The sequence below is a fragment of the Pleurodeles waltl genome, chromosome 2_1, assembly GCF_031143425.1.
Source record: "Pleurodeles waltl isolate 20211129_DDA chromosome 2_1, aPleWal1.hap1.20221129, whole genome shotgun sequence".
Classification (NCBI taxonomy): domain Eukaryota; kingdom Metazoa; phylum Chordata; class Amphibia; order Caudata; family Salamandridae; genus Pleurodeles; species Pleurodeles waltl.
This window is the reverse complement of record NC_090438.1, coordinates 635974734-635987806: the sequence shown is the minus strand read 5'-3', so window position 1 is coordinate 635987806 and position 13073 is coordinate 635974734. Positions and strand designations below refer to the sequence as shown.

The window sequence follows — 13073 nt, the reverse complement described above, 5'->3', positions numbered from 1 at the left end:
CATCTTATTGAGGTAGTCTTGTAGTTTCATCTGTCAACCAAAAACCTGTACAACATTTCTGTATCTCTACAAAGCAACTACTTCTTTAACTCATTATGTACAGAAAGAGATGATGGATGTCAAAAGATTTAATCAAATGTTTCGTGCCGTGACTTGTGCCTAGTGATAAATGTGCTGGGTATGTGGAGGCTTGATGCTTACATTATTCCCATGCCCTTGGGAAAATATGCATTTCTGATAAACTGGGAAATACAGCTGTGGACAAAGGATCTGTCTAAACCCTGAAATATTATATACTCTGATCTTCATGCATGTTTGTCTTTATCGAGTGTTGAAAACATCCTTACCAAGTCTATGATTTCTGATTGCCCAAAATAATGGTGCTACATAAACATTAATGCCTGCATATTTTGATTATTCTTTGTCAAGTAACATATTAGTTATGGCATTGGCAAGCACACTGACCTATTTCACATGTATTAGGTTGTGCCCTTAGATAAAGAGGCCATGCTCTTGTGGAGGGTTCCTAAATTCCCTTCATAGGTCACACTCTTTTGAGTGCCACCGACACATTTTCATTCCACTTAAACGGTTTGTGGTCTCTATAAGTAGGTGTAAGATTTGAGCGAACATGCAAGTGTAAAAAACAATGTGTTCTTTATTAAAACCCCTGTGCACCTTTGACAGTTTCCCATGCATGGCTTTGTTTAATTTACAGATAAAACTGATCCACTGGTAGGTACCTAAGTTGCTACGGAAATCCAACAGTGGCAAATATTAGGCTACTCCTGCATGTCTTTGAGGTAGCCCTCGAAGGCTAAATATTTTCAGCACTGGGCCTCTCCTTGGAGTAACCTTCTAACCTTCTAGTATCGCTACCAGTGCCTGCCTGTGCAACTGCAGGGTATCCAAGATCAACTGTAGTATTTGATAAACTATAAAGACACAGAGTTGCATTGCAACAATTGCAACCCCTTTTCCAAAATACAAGGGCAGGAGATTTATAACACTCAGGGTATGGTCTTCATTTGAAGTGGATGTTATTTCGCAGCTACTAATACTATTTTTTTTAAAATAATTTTCCCTAATTACTTGCGGGGACATACCTGAATGATAAATACACCCCCTACTCTTTTTCTGTTTTACTTTGAACGTCGTATTGACTCATCTCTCTTGTCCTGATGAAGACCGCCCTCAAATAGGGGTCGAATGGTACATATTTTCCTTGGACTGTTCTATTCAACTAATGCCTACTCTCGGCTATTTTGACTGCGGTGAACTTATGCTGCCTGCCTCTTAGTCGTTACAGTCAATAGCTGTATTGTTAACTGAAACCGGAGTTAGTCACGTTTCTTCACCTGCAGGATTCACAAGCACCGTGTCTACCATCACCTTTAATTGTCACCACAGTACCCGTGTTGTGTAACAGCAAAATGTGATTGTTTGTTTCAGAAGAATGCATAATAATATACATTTTTGTATTTCTTTATACATTGTTACCCTTAATGTGAGTGATTCTTTATAATGTGGTACAGTCATTATTTAGCAAGTATGCATTAATTGTCCAGTACCTACATGTAAATCATCCCCCGAAGGAATCATTATTTTTTATGTGTTTTTTGTACAGGTTCCTAAGCATACGGGGTCACCTCGTTGAACATATTCGTTCACCACATCAATTGTTACAGTCCGCGACTGTAACCACTCTTGTGGGTACCTTTCTCACCGGGCAGAAGAGGCCACTTTTATTTTTTTTAAAGAGTAGCGAGTAACACTGTTGTTCTTACAAGGCATAAAGAACACTTTTACTGCCAGTGCAATTGACGCCATAAAGGAAAAATGTTGATCATCCCAGATGGTGTGGATCATGTGTCAGGAAAAATCCTCTTCTGTTCCAATCAATTACCCATATACATGTGCTTTCATTATACAGACTTCTTTGAGCTTACAAGAAGTGACGTTTCTCATGGGTCCTTTACAACTGAGAGGAGATGTGTGTTTATATGGAGTGATATTGGCCATTGCTGAAACCTGATGCCTTACATCTCTAGGTTCAAAAACCAAAGGTAACTCAAATGTAACTCCTAATTGGATACTTTAAGCAGACAGAGCAATACAATGGACCAGTGTAGACACTTATGCAGTGTTGGACATTAAGCCACCGAGGAAAGGTATTTCTGGGATGTTTGTAAAAGCAGTTGACTTTTGTTGAAAACATTATATGAAAGAAACATGATTTTTAGAACTTCCAAAAGAATTGAAAAATCAAATGAAAAAACAAATTTGAATTTCAGGGAACTATTCAAACTAACAGACCTTGGGGAATTTGTTTACTTTGTGTAACGGAAATTATTTTCCTATTACATCACAAGTGGCACTACAAATCACGTCACTAAAAAACACTAATGGCATCATAAACGTTTGAAATTAGAAGGTTCACACAGAATACAGTAATATGCAAGAGTGAAATCGAGCATTAACCTGCTGTACAGTCACTGCGAGTACATAATCGCGTGTATTTAAAGTAGGTATTACAATGGTAGTTATTTATGATAAAATGACAACAATACGAGCTAAATTAATACAAATTCATAAGAAGTTTTGCAAGTGTTACAGGTGTGAAGTATGAGTGATAGACGGATTGTGAGTGAGGTGAACATGGTGGAACAGAAGACATTCCCAGCAAAAACACAGACTGACAATGCAACTGTGCCTCATTAGCTGTCAAGGAATGTGTTATAAATGGCATAAACGCGCAAGTACCTTTTGCAATATAACATCTAGCCATTGTTTAAACAGTCATGTAGTACGACAAATGTGTCATTGATTCGATACATTCACTGCAACGAAAGTAGATATAAATTACTTCTTCAGACCTCTTAGGTCCATCCATCTAAAACCAGCAGCAGAACTTGAAGTGACATGTCTAACCTAGTGGTGTGTGACCTCTCCAAGTCTTAGATTGCGCAGGGTCGCTGCTTTGCCTACCATGCAACTGATAAAGTTTCAAAAAGTCAAGGCAGAAAAAAAGGCCCGGCACCGCAGCAGCAGTGGTGTAACGAGACCTGAGGGGACCCATGCACAGTACATCGAGGGCCCCCCTCCTCCTCCGGACGCCCGAGGGCGCTGCGAGGGCCTTTGTTACACCACTGCACAGCAGGAATATTCCTGCTGCAAAGTAGGACCACAATCGTGCCACTAAGCAGCCATTTACACTTGCCGTCAGCTGTGCCTGGTAGTAGCCTCGATGATGCCAGCACCAGGGCACAACTTCAGGGCGAAGGGAACGGATATTGCATAGCTGCTGAGGGTGTCCCCTTTATTTCCTCACTCACATTGAGGGCTGGGAACCAACATTCCCTGCAGCCTTTCATCACAGTCCTCATTTGACAGGCATTGGATTTTATTTCATTAGTGGCATAAGGAAACCCCGATTAAGCAGCTACAGCGGGGCCATGATTGGGCCCCATTGACGGGCAGGCGGGGTCACAAAATGTAATTTATGCTTTATAGACTTGCTTCTGTCTGTCACCAATGAGGACGCTCATGAATAAAATGCCATGACAGGGATAAGAGGTGGGGTTTGAGGGATCGCCATAGACCTACAGTGATGGGGCAGTGTAAGAGAAATGAAAGAAACAGGGATGGAAGGAGACAGAGAGAAGGCATGGGAGAGATAGAGAGAATGAGATAGAAAGAGAAAGGAACAAAACGTATAGAGCTGAGGAAAAGAAAACAGAGGGGAAAAGGGAAGGTAGTAAATTGGAAAAAGAAAGGAAGGAAACCTCCCAGAACCCAACCTTGGTGCAGCTTCATCATAGCTCATTACCAGGTTTTTTTTTTTAAATTGTTTCACGCATGCTCCTTCAAAACCACCAGGATCCATTTTGGCTTTTTGACAAATTGTTGAAAAAATGCTGTAGATTGCAATATCTGAACTTTAAAAAAAAAACAATAGGTTCTTAGGAGTTCTCCCCCGGCACCAACAACACCCATCCTGAAAACTTGCAGGGACAACTGGACTCGCTGTCTTTGCTCCCTATGTGTTTTAGAGGTATTGTTGCAGTGGGGTGTATTTTAATTTTCTGGCTACTCCCTTGCATATCGCCCACTTCTAGGTTGAATATTTTGTATAGTGTTTCATATACCCAGCGAGGACTTTCTACATGTTGTAGGCTCCATGGAGTTACGGAGGTGGCTCACTAACAAGTAAGGGTGCAGCTGTCTTTACCTGAGGGATTCAAGGAGAAAGGGTTGATAATCCAAGTTAAGTGCTGGATATTAGTTGAGTAGCCAATTGAAGCAGTGTAGCAGATTTAAAAATATCCAAATGAAATATTTGACTGCAGTATAACAAATTGTCCAATCATTAACCTTATTTCAAAATTTGCCATGTGATCTTTAGAATCAAGTACTTCAATATTAAAGTCCTCAGGGTTATGCTGCATATTTGTAAGTTACTTTGAAATGCAGTGAGTGTCCCTTAACCAAGAAGTACTGTCATACTGCAGTGCCAGTCACGGTCTAAAAAGCATGGGATAAACGTGAAATACAATTTGTATGTCCTGTGATTTGGGGCTTCCTTGTATATTAAACATTGTACACATACATACTTTTTGTATTTTAAGTCGAATGACCCTTGAACACATGTAGATAGTTTTTGAGATGACAAAATGTTTAAATAATAGATCCTTTGTCCTCCCGCTTTGTTGTGTTTTTTTGTTTCATCAAGTTGTATCTACCCTTTGCACCTGCTGCACACTGAGTAGTCTCAAATCAGCAGCATATGCCTTTAGTGATCCATCAAAATGCAATAGTATTTAATAAGACGACATATCGAGCCAGAATCCTAAGGAAAGTAATGAACCCTCGCCTGGTGGCCTATGACCTCTCATGTGTGCTGATGTACACCTATTGTAATTCACAACGGTTTCTAGAATTACACAGAGGAGCTTGTACTTCTGGAAAACATTTGTGGATCCCATTTTCAGAGCAGCACCTATAATACTGTTTATTTGCTTAAGTGAAGACATGCCAAAATGCCTCTGTTAACTTTTTTTAAATCCATAATATATATTTTTTCCTCTAGTTCACCAAAAAAATAATTGTAAATACTCCCAAACATGGAGGTTTTGGCGGGTGCGGAAACTCACAGGCATTCCTACCCTGGAAAACACAGTCCATCCATTCCACATGCCTGTGAGTCGATTTACTCACATAAAAACCTTTGTATGAGTGAATGCTTTTATGACTACAAAACCATTGTTTGCCGATTCAAAGGGTCGTTTCAGCTAGTAAAAATTTGTATTTGCCTTAAAAGTCAAATTTGAAGAAATACATTTATGCATTAGGCCCTTTTTGTGTCAACAACGTGATCAACAAGCATTACCACTGCTACTTATCGCATCATTATTTGATCTGAAAGTCTTAGTATGTGCATTTTTTTATATATAATGTGATACATATTTTTACATAAAATATGATATCAGAAAACCTTACCAAATCCCTGTCTTATTTTGTGTGCCAGAATATTGGCACTGCTAAAAATTTAAAAATAACAAGTTATGAAAGGGTGATAAATTTAGATGTCATTGTGTGAATATGTAAATTCCAGGAGTGACCTCTTCACCTTCCTTGACTTGTGCCATACAGCTGTTTATCATAACTGTGATCTACGAAAAGTTAACAAAATGTTGTCATATTAAACTAGATAACTTTCGAATAATAATTCATTTCACTTCATATGGATTGTGACGATTGTTCCTATTTCGCCTTGCTTCTTTCATAGAAACACTCTTTGTGCTTTGAAGGCCTTAAACAGGTAGTCATTTGCAAATTGTTACATACTGAAAAATGTCAGCTTAGTTCTGTGGGTCGTATCTGCCATGCTGTGTGCAGATCCATTTTCACAAAAGCCAGGAAGCCTCTTGCTCTCAATCTTTAACTTGCTCCAACTTGGTGCACTCACATACTCTCTCAACTCTGTGCAACTTCATAATATTATTCTGAATACAGGTAATTTATTGTTTAAATAAATAAACAGCATCGGATTATTTAGCAGTAAAACAATTAGTGAAAATAAGCACCAGAGGCCCACATTATGGTCATTCATCACCAGCGCCATCTTTTAATGAATTTCAATGTAAAATGTATGGAGGTGCAGCAGGGATCAGGGCTGCAACATGTTACGTGAGTTATGACGCATTCCATTATGAATGGCAATGACTTTCTAATGGAATGGTATGGGTGGTTCTTATAATCAGAAAAACACACTGACCTTAACACTACACAGGTGCAGCAGCATAATGACCCGCCAATTGCAAGCACATCAATTCCTGGGGAAAAGTTCAATGAGATTAACTCAGTATGTTTCACAAAAGCAACATCAAGACATGACATATTTCACAGTATATTTTTCGTTAAATAAAAAACATATACACAACACACAAATGAAAAGTTAAAAAAATAATAACAGTTTTAATTTCACTCTGGAATTGGATTTGCAGGGGCCATCGCTTGTGTCTTCGAATAATGGACACTATATTACCAAAATTGTGCTTCGTTTTGTTTCCAATTCATCAGTGTAATGAACAAATATAGAAACGTGAATCACTATTTTCCACCACTGGGATATCACACCAGCGCAGGATGTCTTTCAGAATTCTTAGCATACTCGATGTGTTTTTGAGAAAGATAAGAATCCCATAAAACATGAAATTGAGAATTGCTCGGATTTTACTTGAACAAGGACAACACACATACTTTAACGTAAACAAAAAAAAACAAGACAATGCAAACATGGAACATAAAAACGTCAGTATGAAATCTGGATTTCTGGATGCCATTTTTTTTTACTCCAGGGTCTTCACAGAACAAAGAATGTTGCTAGGATTCTGCTCCATGTGCTATTCCAATATTTTCCAAGTGAACTTAATAAATATTGTGTGGTCTTCTGTGTCGCTACAGAATGTATCTTAAAATAAAAGTCTCATGGCTCTTCCCATACACAAAAATACCCGAGGACTCCTCTTCCACCACACCCCAACTCCCATGTAGGTCCCTCTTACTCACAAAAGAAAAACAAGACAATGGATCTTTCACGTTTCCCTCCATCAGTGTTGTACAAACTGAAACTACCAACCACAATTCTTAATCACTTCTATGCTTCCAAACACAAGAAACATGTTTATTTTGCGCTGTGGTTGGAATTAGCTGATGCCATGCTTGTGTTCACATGTGTCCACATGTTCTACTTGTTGACCTTTGGTCCTAAAGATCCTGATCAGAAAGGAGGGTGTCATGTGACCTTCAACGGGTTGGCACTAGTGGAAGTAAATTATCTAATGCATACTGACAAGCCAGTTTCTACCCCTAGGACATCTCTTCAGTGGGCAATATATTTTGTATATATCTTAGTAAATTCCATGACAGGTAACAAGCCCACATGCAGATTAAATCCGACTTAGACTGTATTCCATTTGACCATGAGTAAACTTTTATTTTCTGGTAGAAAAGACCTATCAACTTGCAAATTCCACCACCAACTGATGTAAAAGTGCATATCTTCTACAAGTTTTATCAACTGGTCCATCCATCCATAAACCTACCTATCCATCCATCCATCCATCAATATTTCGATGATTAACAAATTAAGTACTGCTGAGAGTTTTCACCAATGACAAATGTCACTACTACAGCACAAAATTCTTTATATTGATCATTGTTCAAATTAATTTATTGGTGATTGAGGAGTGACTTTATGAATGCTTTAATACAAGATGTAAGCTTAAGGCATGTGGCATCAGAAATCAATTAAACAAACAGTGCTTTGTTCGCTGCACTCAACTGCAACAACAATGTTGTCTTTGAAAATGAGAAAGGTTTAATGTTGAAACGTTTCAGAAACAGGGGTTATTCCAGGATGGTACCGAACAGTGTGGTGGAAAAGTGTCAGAAGGGAGAAAGTCCTTTTTGGGGCACATGAGAAAGAACCTGTCTCTGATAGCGCTAGACTGACTATGACCTACAGTGTGCAATCCTTTGAAATCATTCATCTGATTAGGAAGCATTGGTCCATTCTGAAATCAGACCTTATAATTTAGAAATTGTTACCAACATGCCCTAATATAATCTATAGAAAAGCAAGTACCCAAAAAAATAAGTTAATCAGGAGCCACTTACTTCAGAAATAGGCAAACTCGTTAAACATAACCAATGGAAAATGTAAAGCTTGTGAGAATAATATACACATGTCCACATACACTGTCCCATTCTCTAGGAAAGAGGCTGAACTCAGAAGTATTAGAACATGTAAAACTGACAATGTTGTGCATATGTAACAGAATGTCCCTGCAAAAAATTAACATAGGTTCCACCATATTCCTAGTCAAGAAATGTATACTTGAACATATGCAGGCCATATGTAATGATTGTTGCCCATCATTTTGCTGACAAACACCAGGGCAATACAAAACTAATGTCACTTTTTAGCATAGAACACATACAAATAGATCCTGGGAATGGTGATTGGGAAAAATTATCACGGATAAGAGAATCAGAATATATTGCTTCTCTTAAAACCTATGAACCAAATGTGTTCAACCACACTGAGAATAATCTGTACATCTTCAGTCATTGTATATTTTTTCCTTGGAATTGTTAGAAATTAAGTCTGTGGTTGACAGGGGTATGCACCCTGTCCAAGTAGGGACCACAATCCTAGTCTGATATGGGCATTGTAGTTAAACAAACCTCTATGGATGCACCCAAATGAGGCACAGGTCCTTCATGACAGATAGAGAAAAGTTACTTATTCGCCATGTGACACAGGATAAACATGGAAGACTTTGTGGACCATGTTCCTGAACACAGTACCTTTTGGTGCAGGAGCTGTCCTCCTGATGTAAGCAGTGAGGTGTTGGGCCGTACGAGGTTATCCTTGGCAGACGAGCAGGCTAGGTGAGCTCACACTCCTTTGCTGCGTGCAGTTCGGCCTCAACTGGCACGTCATCACTGGGGAAGTTCAGTTGTTATGGTAATGCTAGGGATGCGCTGGGAGGTTTCTCACAGTCGGGGGGTGTTGACCTGAGCCAAAGAAAGTGATTTCAATCAGCGCTTGTCACTGACCTTGGTTGCAATTTAGAGAGTGAGTGTGGCACAGGATGAACACAGAGGACTTCGCAGACTATGTCCCTGGACACAGTACCTCTTGGTGGAGGAGCTGTCCTCCTGATGCAAGCGATGTGGCGACTGGCTGTGCGAGAATATTCTTGGTGGACGAGCAGGCTTGGCAAGTTCACACTCCTTTGCGACATGCAGTTCGACCTCAGCTTACACATGAGCACTGGGGAAGAAGCCTGGTTGTTATGGCACTGCTGAGGATGAACTGGGAGGTTTCTCTCAGTCCTGCATTGTCGGCCCGGGCTGAGAGTAGTGATTTTAATTGGTGTGTATTGTTGACCTTGTTTGCAATTTAGAGAGTGAGCCCATGCTTCACTGGGAGTGCAGCGCTCGATCCTTGTGGCGAAGTACTTTCTTGTGCAGGGCAACGCACTGTGTATCCACTGGTGTTCCTAATGGCTACTGCAGCTAACTGACTCAAAGGAGGGACACAAAGTCTTTGATGGCCCTGAGACTTTGAGAACAGTGGGCAAGCCAACAAGCCCTTGGAGTTATTGAAGGTTTAAAGCTTGTAGACTAGGTTTCAGTCCTTCTCACTAACAGCGGTAGCTGGTAGCAGGCAGCAGGCTAAACCAGCAGAGCAAGTTTGAAAGTGGCAGTCCCTCCTGGTAGCTCAGCAATCAGCAGGCAGCAGGTCAGCAATGCAAGTAGCAAAGTGGCAATCCCTCCTGGCAGCATGGCTCCTCAGGACCCCAAAGTGAATTGGTTTGGTGTGGTTTAGGGTCCAGTACTTATACCAAAATGTGCGTTTGAAGTGGGGGAGACTTCAAAGGAGGCCATTCCCTTCGTTCCCTGGCCCCAGACACTCTACAGGGAGGTATGCAGCGCTTTATGTGAGGAGAGGCACTGCCCTATTCAGGTGTAGGTATCAGCTCCTCCTTCCCATCTAGCCCAGTAAGACCCCTCAGCCAGGTGGTGGGCCATCAGGATGCAAATGTCACATCCAACCTCCCTTTGTGTGTGACTGTCTAGGGGAAATGCACAAAGCCCAGTTGGCATCTACCTCAGGAGTGTATTCAGAGACAGGCAGAAGCACAGAATGGTTAAAGTAAGAAAATGTAAACCTTCTATAAGTGGCATTTTCAGACTTACAATTTAAAATCTGACTTCACCATAAGTTGTGATTTTAAAGTGTGTGTCCAGAGACACAAACTTCATATTTCTATATTTTCCCAATTGGAAGTTACACTTAAAGGATGCTTCAATGTAACCCCAATGTTAACCTGTGGGGAAGACAGGCCTTGTAGTACTGAAAAACGAATTTAACAGTTTTACACTACCTGGACATGTTAAACTTAGAAGTATATGTCCTGCCTTTTAAATACAGTGCACCCTGCCATTGGAGCTTACTAGGGCCGACCTTAGGGGTGACCTATATGTAATAAAAAAGGAAGATTTGGGCCACGCAAGTGGGTACACTTGCCAGGTCGAACTGGCAGCATAAAACTGCATATGCAGGCTCTGCGGTGGCAAGCCTGAGATGTTTGCAGGGCTGCTGGAGCGGGTGGCACAATCAGTGCTGCAGGCCCACTAGTAACTTTAAATTTTTAGGTCCTGAGCACATATAGTGCACTTTACTAGGGTCTTACAGTAAATTAAATATGCAATTGTGGATAAGCCAATGTTACGATGATTTAGAGTGCAGAGCACATGCACTTTAGCACTGGGCAGCAGTGGTAAAGTGCCCAGAATCCTAAAAGCCAGCAAACATGAAGTCTGAAAAAAGGAGGTCAGAGAGCTAAAAGTTAGGGGAGCCAGGCCAAGGATGCCAGGTCTAACAGGGTCACGCTTTTTAGAGATGTAATTGTCTTTGTTTTGCATCATGTTTGAATGGGGATTGAACACCAAGCAAATGTTAAATGCCATACCTAGGATAATTTTAAAATTCTGCCCACTTGGGCTGGACAGCAAACACTTGGGTCTCATATCAAATCACAGACAAAGACAATAGATATTGATTTACACTCCAATGCAGGCGAATACAAAATATGGACAATTACTTGAACAATTGTTGACCTTTTGTCAGTGGATATTTGTGATAGTTGCAAATAAAATAAATACATCTTTATGGAATTATTCCTGTTGTATGTAAGATGCAACAGTTTTTCAGGGTGAAATGGGAAGCCATCAATCACAATCACATTATTACTGGGTGTGGAGTATGAATATTTGCGAATGAAATTTCCGCAAAGTTTGCTCCCTTGGCAGCTAATCCTCCTCTCATGAGGTTGGGGGCACCCCACAAGGGGGAAGCCTCTGTGCCAGTAGGTAGTTATAGTTAGGACCTAGTTTCTATAGAAAAAGCGTTTTTTGACTTGGCTGTATCTTTGGGGTCGTTTGACGAATCATCATGAAACCTTTTTTTTAAAGTGTCAAATTGGGTCTTGTTGTGCATGGGAAGTATAGGGTTATCCATCAAGCAAGGGCAGAGAAAACAGGAGTGCGGGTCAAAAAAGTGCATCTCCATTGTTCATTTCCATATGGATTTTAGACATGATTGCAGTCTGAACTGCTGGATGGAATAACACCTTATTTGGCAGACAGGTAGCTTATGGTCCAGAAAGCACCTTTTTTTAATTTGGTGTAACTCCGTTCAGTAGTTTTTGAGATATCAAAGGAAAAACAAATTTGTATATATAGAGGTACAACCCCTTTGCAAATCCATTCACTGCGAAATCCATTCTTGGCGGATTCACGAACCATCACGCCACAGCAAGGCCATTATTGGCTGGCCACAATCTGAGCAGAAAGTTGCATCCACCATTTTCTATACTGGGAAATGGTCACTGGGGCAGAAATGTGGGCTGGAAAATAATTTTTCAAAGTAGTATTAGGGGTCAGGGTGGAGGTACTCAGACCCCATGTCTATAGATATATATAAAGTACTGTTATAGTTAGGTGAATATATAGATAGATAAACATATGGATGTGTATGTACGCATAGATATAAAGTACTGTTATAGTTAGGTGAATATATAGATAGATAAACATGTATGTATATGTATGCATACATATGTTTATCTATGTATATATTCACCTAACTATAACGGTATTTCACCTAACTATAACAGTACTTTAACCTTTGTTTTATATATATATATATATATATATATATATATATATATATATACATATATATATATATACACACACACACACAAAACCGCACATCACCCCCACTTAAAAGAAGCTCCACTGCCTCCTATTCAGAAGAGATGTCAATTTAAGATGCTGATACACACCTACAAAGCCTTTCTTATGCATGGACCGGGATACATCAACCACAGCCTAAACGTCCACCAACCATCCAGGCCCCTGCGCTTTGGCTCCCTCTCCCTCGCACACACACCCTGCATCGACTGAACTGCGCAGTTTCTCTCAGCACCTGGATCACCTTGCGGGTTATTAGCTGCACTCTATATATCCGATTTGATTTGATATATATGTCTATATTTTTTCACTGAAAAATCACACATTTAAAATGTTGTTAAGGTGATTAATTAAAACTGCTGAATTCCCAAGTTACAGTTACGAATGCAATTCACTGTTCTGAAACAACCATGCAACCCATAACTTACACACCAAATGCCATGTTCATGACCTCATCCTTCATGTGACAAATGCAATTAGAAGTCATAAATAATATTACAGATCATATTACATACCACATTACCCTTAACATTATGTATGAAAGAGACATCTGTGAATGAACCATTATTTATTGGTTTCCATATGTGCTGTGCTTTCAGATGTTGGTATGTAGTGATGTGTATAAGATAAGATCATAAACCTTGCATTTTGTATGTGGGTCATGGTTTGCATGGCTGCTGTGGCTGAGTCATAAAGCTTACTCGAGGTTGAGGTCCCCCCCTATGAAGATTGCATCAGATTTG

General features: G+C 40.0%; 1 protein-coding gene across 1 annotated transcript in view; it reads right to left on the bottom strand.

Annotated features, from left to right (window-relative positions):
* The window catches only part of HECW1 (HECT, C2 and WW domain containing E3 ubiquitin protein ligase 1), a 1026664-nt gene that overhangs the window by 768550 nt on the left and 245041 nt on the right, over positions 1-13073 (bottom strand). The window contains exon 3 of the mRNA XM_069216002.1: positions 6278-6335. Coding sequence (XP_069072103.1) covers positions 6278-6304 — 27 coding nt within the window. The 5' untranslated portion in view covers positions 6305-6335. The remainder of the gene's footprint in view (positions 1-6277; positions 6336-13073) is intronic.